The sequence below is a fragment of the Sander lucioperca genome, chromosome 15 (assembly GCF_008315115.2).
Source record: "Sander lucioperca isolate FBNREF2018 chromosome 15, SLUC_FBN_1.2, whole genome shotgun sequence".
In the NCBI taxonomy this organism is placed as follows: Eukaryota; Metazoa; Chordata; class Actinopteri; order Perciformes; family Percidae; genus Sander; species Sander lucioperca.
In genome coordinates, this window is record NC_050187.1 from 28,125,393 (window position 1) to 28,137,675 (window position 12,283).

General features: G+C 39.3%; 1 protein-coding gene across 2 annotated transcripts; it reads left to right on the forward strand.

The window, feature by feature from the left end:
• The first annotated feature begins 4 nt into the window (after nucleotides 1-4).
• On the forward strand, nucleotides 5-3,604 carry c1d (C1D nuclear receptor corepressor). Of its 2 annotated transcripts, none has more exons than XM_031316170.2 (5): nucleotides 5-132; nucleotides 479-620; nucleotides 1,266-1,332; nucleotides 2,966-3,021; nucleotides 3,118-3,602. In XM_031316170.2, the coding sequence occupies exons 1-5, from the start codon at nucleotides 122-124 to the stop codon at nucleotides 3,322-3,324; spliced, it is 483 nt and encodes a 160-aa protein (XP_031172030.1). In that variant the 5' UTR covers nucleotides 5-121; the 3' UTR covers nucleotides 3,325-3,602. The 2 variants fall into 2 exon arrangements, with proteins under 2 accessions (XP_031172030.1, XP_031172031.1); XM_031316171.2 differs by having other exon boundaries at nucleotides 111-152; nucleotides 477-620; nucleotides 3,118-3,604.
• Nucleotides 3,605-12,283: the final 8,679 nt, after the last annotated feature.

Consider the following 12,283-nt stretch of genomic DNA (forward strand, 5'->3'; position numbering starts at 1 on the left):
ACAGTCTATCGTTAGTAGTAGCTAATTTGCTCTTCCAAACGGCAGACGGCAGTAGAGTAGCTACAGAAGAAGATGACAAATTGTTTTTAAACGTCACTTCCTGTTGGCTAAAGCGTGTTGCATGCTTAAAAGGTAACGTTAATCGAAGAAATAGCGAACGTTAAATGTCGTCCGATTCCGTTTTCAGTTATCTTGTATTGCTGTTAACACAGTTATAATTGTTGCTTAACATATATTATATATATATGCCACTTTATTTCTGTTAATGTAGCTAAACGTTCCCCTGTTAGCAGCATGTGCAAGCTATCTTACTAGCTAGCTAGCTAACGTTACCTAGCTAGCTAGCTAACATGGCGTTACAACTTTGAATGGGAGCTTTTTGCTATTGTGTAACGTTACTGTGTAATGAAACAATCACAGCAAACACAGCAATTACAGCAAAGCTTCACAACATTGTATAAATATAATTATTTTACAGGAAGATGGCAGCGGACAGCAGAACTGAGGACTACCCTCACGAGATAGACGAACAGCTCACATGTTTCGACTCCTCAGTTTCTTCTATCAAAACCATGTTGGAGAAGTTGATGTCGATGCCCAGGAATGACCTGCTCCAAAAGGTAGGCTGAAGACCTTTTTATTCTTATTTTTTACAGCGGTCATTGTCACTTGTCAAAACACTCGTTGCTACTAGGTACACCTGTTTCTTTTTCTTCTATGACGAGTTAAAATGTCACTTGTGAAGAAAGCCTTCATCACAGACGGATTATCAGATTGACAACAAAACATACAAACATATTTGGTTGTTTTGATGTGTAAAAACCAGATTTGAACCGTATCAAAGTAACGTGTATCTGTGAGACGAAGTTCTCCCACTCGACCAAACATAACTGGGAAATATTGTGCTCCATCCATAACTCATATACATCCTGTCGAGGCTTGCAGTGGGTTGGAGCTTCTCCCATCTCATATTGGGCTAGAGACAGTGTAGACCCCTGGACAGGTCACCAGTCTATCACAAGGCTAACGCACAATTAGGCGAACAACCATTCACACCTATACTAGGGCTGATAATTACCAGTTACTTTGAAGAATAACATTTTACATGGTAGACATGCAATAATCTCATAAAATATAATGCGTTGGTGTACCCAGCAGTCTATTTTGCTTATTATTTACTGTGGTGATTACATTTTTGCAGGTAAAGGACTTTGATTATGTGTATGCAACTGGTGCTAATTAAACTAAATCTGGTTTATTGACAGCTGGACCCTTTGGATCAAGCCAAGCTGGATCTGATGTCTGCCTACACCCTTAATTCATTATTCTGGAGTAAGTATTTTCTGGATTTACTGTGATTACTTTGTGGATTTGGGGAATATAAATTTAAGGCAGGTAGTACTATACAAAACATTATTATTATTATTATTATTATTATTATTATTATTATTATTATTATGATGTTGACTTGATACCTGGGGGGTTTCTATACAAGAGACGCCCCATACATGTGTCTCCAGTATACAAGTAAACCAAAAAGCCAAATGCACTCCTTCTATTCGGGCACAAACATGTTTATTTGTCTGTGCAAATGCACCAAATTCCATTTTATTTGGATAATATTGCCAACCAAAGGATTTCTGAAACACAGTAAACAAGTTGAATGCCATTATGGACGTCTACCACTACTTGTTCATGTGCCACCACATAGTTATCCACTTATATATTCACACAACAATGAAAAAGCATGATTTGGTTTCACTGGCCCTCATTTATGAAACGTGCGTACGACCTAAAACAGGCGTAGGACGGGCGTACGCCGATTCCCTACTATACACGGCAGAAAAAGTCTGCAACATTGTTTTAGCCTGTGGGGTTCTGCACAACATTGTGCAGGAAAACAGGGTGTCATAAATGTAGTAATGGAGCCAGATGACTCGATGCCCAGAGAGCAGTGTCCAGCACAGCCCCAACTGGGGGCTATACCAAGGTGACAGGATATTATTCCTCACTTTTAAAAGGTATAGTGTTATGTTTGGCAATGATACTCAATACATGAAACATGACAACATTTTTAATTATTCTTCAGGTTTTCGTTTCTCTTTTAAAGTGGCGTTAATGGCCACAAGTGAACAATGAAAAAAAACACGAGTAAAATAAAAGACACTGCATAAACTCAGCTACTGTGTGTTTGTTTTTTTAAATATAGGTACACCATGTAGGCCTAAGAGATTGATATATATATATATATATATATATATATATATATATATATATATATATATATATATATAAGCCTGTATATTACTATGGGGACTATAGCATACATATGTCAGGGATGTATAAATTAAATAAACTTCAGCTGGAGTCCAATTTACTACGGCAACACTGTTCATTGCATCAGTGATCTCTTTCCATTCCACATTCTTTCTACAGCCTTTAATACCAATTTTCAGGCTGACAAATAGTACACACGTTAGTGCAAATGAACCTGATATATCAGGGTTTCAATCTCCACCTCTGAAAAGTGCTGCTTCTTAGCCAGATTACGTCTCACCATGTCGTAAATTGTAGGGGCGAGGCCTCAAAACCGAGAATATATTGGGGCGTGAAATTTAAATTACGATCGTTTCCAGCCGCTGCATTTATCAATGTACGACCATCCTTATGCTCCAATTGGTGTGATACGAACGTTTCATGAATCACACGTGAAGCCTGTCGTAAGATGATTTCTGCGCTCATATCTGTGCTGGTTTCTACATTAGGTTGATAAATGAGGGCCAATGATTGCACATATAATTTCTTAGCAAAGATTCTGTGAGGAAATTTGTTGTTGGATACAAACATACAAGCAGTTTTTTATATATATAAAAAAATCTTTTATTGAAGTTGTCTTGGCTTTGAATCAGATTGTATCGGTATTCTTTTTCTGGACATGTAGTCTTACTTTTGTTCTTGATTACAGTGTACTTGGTTACACAAGGTGTAAATCCCAGAGAACATGGAATCAAACAGGAATTGGTATGTATGTTTTCTCTGCACTGTCTTTGACATGTTTACACTTTCTCTATTTATTTGCATTTTCTTATTCCTCTGTAACCCTTCTCTGGTTTTCAGGAGCGAATAAGGACGTACATGAACAAAGTGAAAGAGATTACAGACAGGAAGAAAGCTGGTCGTCTGGATAAGGGGGCTGCTGCACGCTTTGTCAGGAATGCTCTGTACAATGCAGACGAAAAAGATTCTAGAAAAAAAGCAGCATCCAAGAAAGCGGCAGACACAAAGTCTGACACCCCGCAGTCAAAGCGTCCAAAGCAGAGCTGAAGTAGAGAAGGAGCTGTACAGTCTGGTCCCACTGCATTTTGTACCTCTTTGGGGATAACAAACACTTTTTGTTCACAAGGCAGCTTCTTAAGTTGTGTTACGGGCATCAAACAAGGCTGTCAATAGCCTGTCAGATTGCAGCATTCATGTTGCTGGATTTACCAAAACACAAGACTTGATTGCCATCTACGATACACCATCCCCGGTTTTGCTGAACGTATTGTTGCTCCAGAATTTAAAGGTCCCATGGCATGAAAATTTCACTTTGAGGTTTTTAACATTAATATGAGTTCCCCTATGGTCCCCCAGCGGCTAGAAATGGCGATAGGTGTAAACCGAGCCCTGGGTATCCTGCTCTGCCTTTGAGAAAATGAAAGCTCAGATGGGCTGATCTAGAATCTTCTCCTTATGATGTCATAAGGAGCAAGATTACCTCCCCTTTCTCTGCTTTGCCCGCCCAGAGAATTTGGCCCACCCATGAGAGAGAGACATCATGGCTTTCAAACGAGCAAAGTGGCAGTTGGTCAAGGCCACACCCCCACCCTCCACCTTACCCCCCCCCCTCTCTCCTCCTCAATAGTTACAGACACAGAAATGGCACATACTAAGGAAAGTTCATTGTTGGACTGGCTCTAGCGGCTGTAATTCTGCACCAAGGCTGAATTTCGGGAAAGAGACTTAAGATACTGCATTAGGGGACCACTAAGGTCTCTATAAAAGCATCCAAAGAGCACCATGTCATGGGACCTTTTAATAGACTCGATTCCATAATACTTTTTTAATGTTACAGTTGTAAATCTTCTTCAGGATTCCATAACCTTGAAAAAGTATTATTTTAGTAAGACAAGTGAGTAAAATCCTGGTCCATCTAGGTATTGAAATATGTCATTTAGGAATGTTTGGTTCCTTCTTTCAGATAAATGAGAATTTCTCTGTATTTTAAAAGTGATTCTATGAATCATGCGTTGTTTTGAGGTGTTATTATACACGTGCAATGTGTCAGACTTGATAAAACCTTTTTTTGCAATGTATTGCTTTTAGGATTGACTTCTGTATAAAAATACTCACCAAAACATATTTGATTTTTTTCCCCCGTTGTATAAGATAAACCTTTATTTATCCCCAGTGGGGGAAGTCGGTTGTTGCAGCAGTACATATTGCACCAAATTGGTAATTGGATTTTTATGTAAAACTTATGCAAGCTTCCAACTGGCCCCAGTAGACCTTGCTCACATTTTGACATGTCACAGTAGGAAAAGCACAGGTGTAAATAATAAAATGAATGATGGCTGAATTCCATTTGGCTGATTAAGTTTAAGGTTCCTGGTATAGTGCATGCTGATGCACTGTCACACTCTCATGGCTCACTGGGTCACATGAATACACCGCAGCCATCGTTAGTTTTATTAGTAACACCTACTTATGCTACTTGTACTATCCTAATTTTCTTAAGAGCAAGGCTATTCTGGTTATGTGATGAGGTTGAGCTGTTCACATTTTATTTACGTCTTCCCAAGTTTAATGTAGAGTCTTTTAATCAGACCTACATTACAGCCAATGCGTTGCGTGAAAGGGAGAACTTGTTCGGATGCGTGTTCTGGGCTGCCAATAAACCAATGTCCAATACATTAAATATCGTTGAGTGCGGTGACCCATTTATTTAATGATGGCATGCTCACCATAGCACTGATATATTTCAGTTATGTGCATTTTCTTTCAGGTAAGTTTCATTCTGCTTTCCAGTTAAACACTAATCAAACAATAGCACTGACCAGCCACGCCGACACGGTAAAAAGCTGTTTGCTTTCCCCTTAGACACACCTGTGGACCTCTGGCTGTTGATTACCCTTAATGCATTTCTGGTGACAACGCTCCATCCAGTTTAAACTGATTACCAGTGGTTAGTGTCTCAGCATCGAGTCTGCATGTTATTGTTTGTTCAGTGCTGTATGTTTTCCTTGACAGTCTTCAGCGAAAAAGTCAATTCTTTTTTTTCAATTATTTTTTCTTCAAATTTTAACTTTTTCTTTCATGTCTGCATGTTTCATATTACATATAAAATTAGCAGCAAATATTATTAAAAATACCAGCTCATCTCTTTATTTTTACTTGTAGAGCTGTTGTGCCAGGAACTATAAGACATATAGAGAATAAATAGAAAAAGTTGCTAAATATTACATTACCAGTCAAAAGTTTGGACACACTCTCTCATTCAAATGAATGGAAAAGTGTGTCCAAACCTTTGACTGGTACTGTAGATATGAGAGAGGTTGCCTTTATGAACTAGTTAAATTTGTGTGTATCTTACTGCAAATCAAGCAGAGCATTACTTAATTCATGGTTGTAATTTAGACCGGCCCTTGTGTGGGTCAAACCTGTGACCTTTTTTTATTACAAAATGGCCTCTGTAACCATCGCAAACGGTGGTGTAGCTGCATGGCTGCACAGTGTAAGCGTAGGCCGTAATGAGACTTCCTTTTATAAAAACCAATGTCACATTTGATAAAGACACCCATATTGCTTCCTTTTGGTAATTCCCTCTGGACAGCTGAGATCTTAATCTTAATGTACCCGCAACTTACTGCATCCCTCTAATCAAGCCCAGGAAACGGTGAGGCAGTGAGTTAGATTCCCAGGAATGTGTCTTTTCACTCTTTTCATCATCTTGCTTTTTTCTCATCCTCCCTGCCGCAAGCGTCCAAAAATGACATTTGTTTAGCCAAATCACCCTACTCCATCCTTTTACTTTTTCCACCAAGTTGTTTCTAACTGTTCAAAGACGTGTGTCAAACCTTTCTTGATGAACAACCCCGTCTGCCTATTGGAAAAATATGGATTTTTCCACTTTTTTTCTCCCCTCTGTATTGTTCGCCTTCCTATCCCCTCCTCCCCACATGTGCTCAGTATAAAGGAGTTAGGTCACTGTGCGAGCAAATTTGAACAAACAAACTCTCATGTTGAAATTGTGCGCCCTAACAAGCTCCAAACCCTGGTTTGTCCCGCAAATGTTTATTTATGCTGTTTGTGAGCAGCTTGTGGTGAGGAAGTTTATATTATATATGGAGTGAAAGGCATCAGACCAAAATGACCTCCTCAGGCAAGATGAAGCAGCCTTTTCAGTCTAAAAAGGATGAAGTGTGCTGCCAAGAGACTGCATTAACCTGCTTGGAGTACCAAATGAGTTCAACACATCAGGGGAAAATCACGTAATTTGAGGTTAAGTTGTCAGTAAGTAGATGCTGTAAACAGATGGGCTTCAAATACTTGTTGCCATTTGAGTGCTATATTCACAGCATGCTAAAACTTAAAGAACTTCCCACTAGATACATTTAGGGGATCTGATAGACTAGGGTTACAGGAATAATCCAAAAATGTATGTCTCAGTCTGTCCCTCTCTATAGCATTTGGTGTTTTTCTGCCCATTTGAAGTGGAAACCAAAATGTTGATTCATTCCTTAAACAAATCAGGAAGAAGTCAATGTTTTTAGGTCATGCTAATGTTCCAGTGTAGAAATGGAAAGTCATTGAAAACTCCTGGAATTTTGCAACACAACACTGTAGTTAAACAAAGAAAAGACCTCAACATTTAGAGATTCAAAGTTTGCGCTTGATCTTGCAAACACCAGAAAACAATCTCATCAAGAGGTCCATTTAGCAGATGTTCCGGAGCTTTCGATCATCTCAGCAGAGGGAGTTGTCGTAAATGTTCAAATCAAAAAATTTTCAGAGCACTTTAAGGACTTCTAGTTCATGTTGGCTTAAATGTTGAGATTCAAGGTTAAGTTATGACTACACAGGGGCAGAACAAAACATCAAAAGTGAAACAACATGGCAGGATTTCAAAATGAAAAAGTTTTGGCTTGATGAAGACCTTATATGTCGAAACGTTGCATTAATAAAATAACTTGGGAGCTTGCATGTTTCAATGTTTGGACAGCTTCTCCTTTTTCTTTGTACCTCCTTATTTAATTATGGGGGGTGGGGGGATACATCTTATTTATAGCAGGTAATCCTGTATCTGAGTGATGTTTTATGATTTACAAACCTGAAGTGTATCACCCACTACGGAGGGAAAGACGAGTTATTATGAAGCCTGCTGGAACAAGCTTTGCTTTGAATAAGTGGGTGAAATTGAGAGTGAGTGAATCACGAACATTGCAGCTTTATTCTGTCTGACACACCAGGAATTCCATGCAGTCATTTGTGCCACTTTCTATTCACCTTGGCCCCACTGACAGAGCCACTGATTAATAATGATAACAATGTTTTCCATTTATTTAGCCCTCACCTCCCGGCGCCGGGACAAATTACTGTCTGTAAGAGTCAGCAGGTAAGACTGAAGCTCAGACCACCAGGGTGTCCGACAGGAACTTGGGTTACATCCTTTTATTCTTCTTTTTAACTCTTTAGATTCTAATATTGCGGACGTTTTTTTGTTTTTGAAGCAATTTAACTAGTCATGGTTTCTACACTGAAATTAAATTAACAATTTAAATAAACAATAAATAAGCTAAATAAATAAAGTAATTTCTCTTTTAAAAAGTAACTTACTGGGCTGCCAGGTTTAAGGGTTCAATATCGAAAGACAATGTGAAAAATCAATTACAGGTTTCTAGCTTTTTGGAATCACATTCTTGAAATTATAACACCCTGTTCTCTCACGGTTTCGCCATTTTCGTCACCCTTACTGTCACCTTTACAATGGTGTGACTGTCTTTATTTCCTTCTCTCAGGGTCAGCATCACTTCTCCGTCAAGTTCAGTAATTGGGATTTGTCTTGGTGATATTGTGCAGAAGCATACTGACAACTTGGAAATAGTTAAGATCAATCTGACACATTAGTAAGATTGTGTTGCCCCATTTATATTATTGTAATCCATCTATGTTGACTTTCTGCAGTGTGTTGCTCCTCAGTGCAGTTTAGTGACCCCCATTCACTCTGGGATTTTTCAAATCCTCAACAGTTAGTCGAAGAAAGGGAAGCAGCAGTACCTGGACAACGTCATCAGAGAGAACACAAAGCTCTAATGCACCTTTCATAATGTCTTCATTGCTCTCTCCCTTTCACTCTCTACTTCTCTCTCCCCCACTACTGTACCCCAGTGGGGTTTGGCAGTATAAGAAAATGACGCCATGCTGAAAACATGCACAGAGCGGGGCCTTGAACCCTCCTAAACACATCACATCATCATCACACTTTATTGAGTTTCAATCCTTACATTACCTTACTCCTTCTGCCAGTGTGTTTAATCTACAGAGAAGAAAAAAAACTGCACAGAAATACTCCTCACTCAATGAGTTAGGGTTGGCCTGCCATCTGTCATGCTTAAATGAACTATTAGGAATGAAAACACAAAATCATTTTAGAGATCCAAGCTTGGGCGTGGTAGAGGATTACAGGTTCAAATGTAGGGAGAAGCTGAGCGAATCTCTGTGAGTAAGTCCTTTCTCTCAAAGTTAAGTCAAAGTTGCACTGGTGACTGTGTGGCTGTACTGATGAGATGTGTGTAATTAAATTTCAATTACCTTTTCATGGATACACAAAGTTTAAAAAATAAAACATCCATATTAAACACAGATTATTCATCTTCTTTCTCCCATGTGCAGACCAGCTTTATGATGATGTCACTCCGACTCTGCGGCCATTTGAAGGCCTCATCTATTACTGTGGCCCGGTGTTTACCTCTGGTGTGGACCTCACTTTAAGCAGTCCATATGGCTGCAATGTGAAATCAGGGCTTTTCCCCTTTAAACCATGGGCTTCCGATGCATAAAGCCGCAGGATAACTGCTCAGCCATCAAAGAGCTGAACGCAAAACCATCTCTGAGCCCTCTACACACAAGCACACGTGCACATGTACACAGTCACACACACAGAGGGAGTTAGGCAGCTGCAAGCACACTGAAAGTAGAAAAAACATTCACCGTAACACATGTTGAGGGACGTACAAGGAAACAGAGAAAATGGCTTACACATGCATCTACGCACACTCAAGAGCTCACTGGAGGTGTGTAATGGATTGGATCCCCCTCATAATTCCTGGGACAGCGTTGTCTTTGAGGTCCGTATAGAGGCGGATGAGACCACAGCTGTTTGGACATAAATTTTCAGAGGAATGCCTTAAGTCCAAGCCCTCAGCAAAAAGAGCATGACTGAAAATTCCTCTCGAAATGAAAAATGATCGCCCAAAGGACTGTTGTGTGTGTGTGTGTGTGTGTGTGTGTGTGTGTGTGTGTGAAAAGGGTTTGTCATGCAGGCAAGGTCATCGAATGCGTGTTTCTGTTTCTGTGTATGTTTTGTATAATGCACGAGTGTGTGCGTATATCATATATATGACATGTATGTACGCATACCTGAGATGAGTTGTGTGTACAGTATGTGTGTGTATATATGTGTGTTGCAGCAGGTTGAAGAGAAGTAGGAAATGGCGTGCAGACAGGAATTGGTCTCCTCTGTTGGATCAGGAAGACTCAACAGCTGGGGAAGGAGAGGAGGGCAGCTTGCCAGGTCTCATAAAAAAAGTCTGAATCTCAATTTTCTCTCTATACAGTAGCTAATGCTGGGGTCATGTTATCATACAAGTGTGCAGGTTTATAGGAATATTTTGGATAGATTAGGTTGCATATGCAGCTTGTAGTATGTGATATTGTTTTGCCAACGAAGCAAAGTCTCAATTTTCTGTCTTCCTGGATCGTGTGTCTTCATTGGCAGATATTGCAGGGCTACATGGATATTAATGTGGTTTAATGACCATGTATTTACAGTGTAAATGTAAGCATTTTAAGCTATTATGAGTGTTTTACACCAGATAAAACACCCTTTCTCATTCATCCCAGAACAATATAGTTGAATTGTCAGAATGAATACTTACTTCACTTGTTCTGTTATCACTTTATTTCACAATAAAAAAAATTAAAAATCATGAATGTCATCAATGAATAGCATAGTGTGTGGGGCTTTCATGGATACATATCCTCATGAACAGAGGGTTAGTGGTTGATCTGAATGAAATAGCATTTTCAATCATTGGAGAAATATTCACATGCTTGTCCAAATTGCAAATCTAATTCAGTGCAGTTTATGGGGCTCCTGGGCAAACAAACAAAACAAGCTCATGGACAACATCTCCTGTTTCTCCTCAGTTTTCCTCACAAGAGACACACCTGCTTGGAATGGACAGCCAGAGTGCCTCCTCTCATGCCACACACCTAGTTTCCTTTCTCCCTCGATATGATAATGGGGTTTATAGCACATCAATAACCCCTCTCATCCCTCTTCCCTCTTACATTCAGAGCCAGGTTTACAGCTAGTGTGGGGCGGAAGGCTGTAGGCCTTGATGTGAGAGCCTGGGGCTAACGGTAGCGCTGGGTACTGTAAAGTGATGAAGGGCCTCCACTTTTACGATGATGTGAATGATGTAGCCTGAGAGAGTAAAAGAGCTTGTGAGAGCAGCAGTGTGTCCATTTACTGTACATGACTGAACTGCAAGGGAACTGGAAAGATTATATGTCCTGCTACTAAATAGTTACATCCTCTTTAAGAATATTTGCAGATGCTATAATCCCAAATGATGTACAGCAACGACGTTGACTAAAGTTGAGAATTAGAAACATTAAAAGGAGCCAATAATAAGGAATTCAGCAAAACACCAGTGTTAATTACTGTAATTTAACTTGTGTTCAAAATCATCAACCCCATGCCTGTTTTATAGAATTCCACATCCATCAGACTAAGAGCCAATCAAACAATTGAGCAGACTTTATTGCTTCACCTATCAGTAAACAAGAGTCATCTTCAGTCACTGAAAAGGGGGAGAAAGCTGCAAAAAAATAGGCACAGATATAAGTGGGACAACATCAGTGTTCTTCCTGTGTTCAGATTTAAGGATATTTTGTATTTTTCTTTGTCAACCAATCCCATTAAAAAACCTAAACCAACAATAAATTATATTAACCCTTGTCATGTGCTGTGTAGCCCAAACCTGATATAACGTACTCCTCTGCGCCATAGAGCTCCATTGTTGTCCAAAACCGATTAAAAACACATCAGTGAGCCACACTGTTCCTCTGGGTGACATGTCCCTTCATTACCATGAACATGCAGTGCAGTTTATTTTGAGTAAAACCCTCACACACTTCCTGCTGTCATACATACTTGCTTGTGCATCAAATGTGTATTAATCCACAGCTGAAAATAGTCCCCAACAAACTGTTCAGACTGTTTGAGTAATGTTTGCTAAAACCTAAAGTGCCCAGCTGTTTCAGGAAATCATTTAGCCTTAAAAAAAAGAAACTATATATTGGTTGTCTATTCTTAAATATGTATGTCTTCAGTAGCCGTGAATAGGCAATAGACAGGCTGGGGAAGTCGGAAACTATTTAGAGACATTTTTTCGGTCTTTTTTATCGGATCTGTTGATAGAAAAAAAAAAGAAAATATCACAAATGTTATCCTTTAAAATTTATATAACAAAATAGCATGTATGGTCAATCTATGCCAGTTAATCAAAGCTGAATGTCTTATTAGAACTGGAGAAAATATTATTTTGGAAGTGAAAAATATACAGCAATATCACTGGAATTACACGCATCACACAATTTAATTTAGTTGCTTGTCTCTTTGTCTTCACTCTCTGTGATTAGCAAAGAGCCAATAAGGTAAAGCACTCAGAGACAATAGGGTTCTGCATTATTTCATTTCTATGCAGACCACTTCACATGAAATAGTGTCCCTAATATTTTTTTTTTGGTTTTAAATTTCTACAGGACTTTTAAAATGGCTTGGGAAGAGCAGACAGGGCTCTTTATTCAGCCTTAAGTGTAACAGCATAAGGAGGTTCGAAGAATGATCAAAAGTTCCTCCTAGCAGCCAGAGGGGGGCAGTCCAACACCGCTGTACAGGCCTTTTTCTCTGGTCAGGCTTGAGTGGCAAACTGAGGTTTGCTTTTCCTCCTACCGC

Bases quoted from the DNA above. Each gene is read 5' to 3' on its own strand.
- c1d (XM_031316170.2), top strand. The intron at 621-1,265 runs GTAGGCTGAAGA...GTTTATTGACAG, and splicing joins GGAATGACCTGCTCCAAAAG to CTGGACCCTTTGGATCAAGC. The intron at 1,333-2,965 runs GTAAGTATTTTC...TCTTGATTACAG, and splicing joins CCTTAATTCATTATTCTGGA to TGTACTTGGTTACACAAGGT.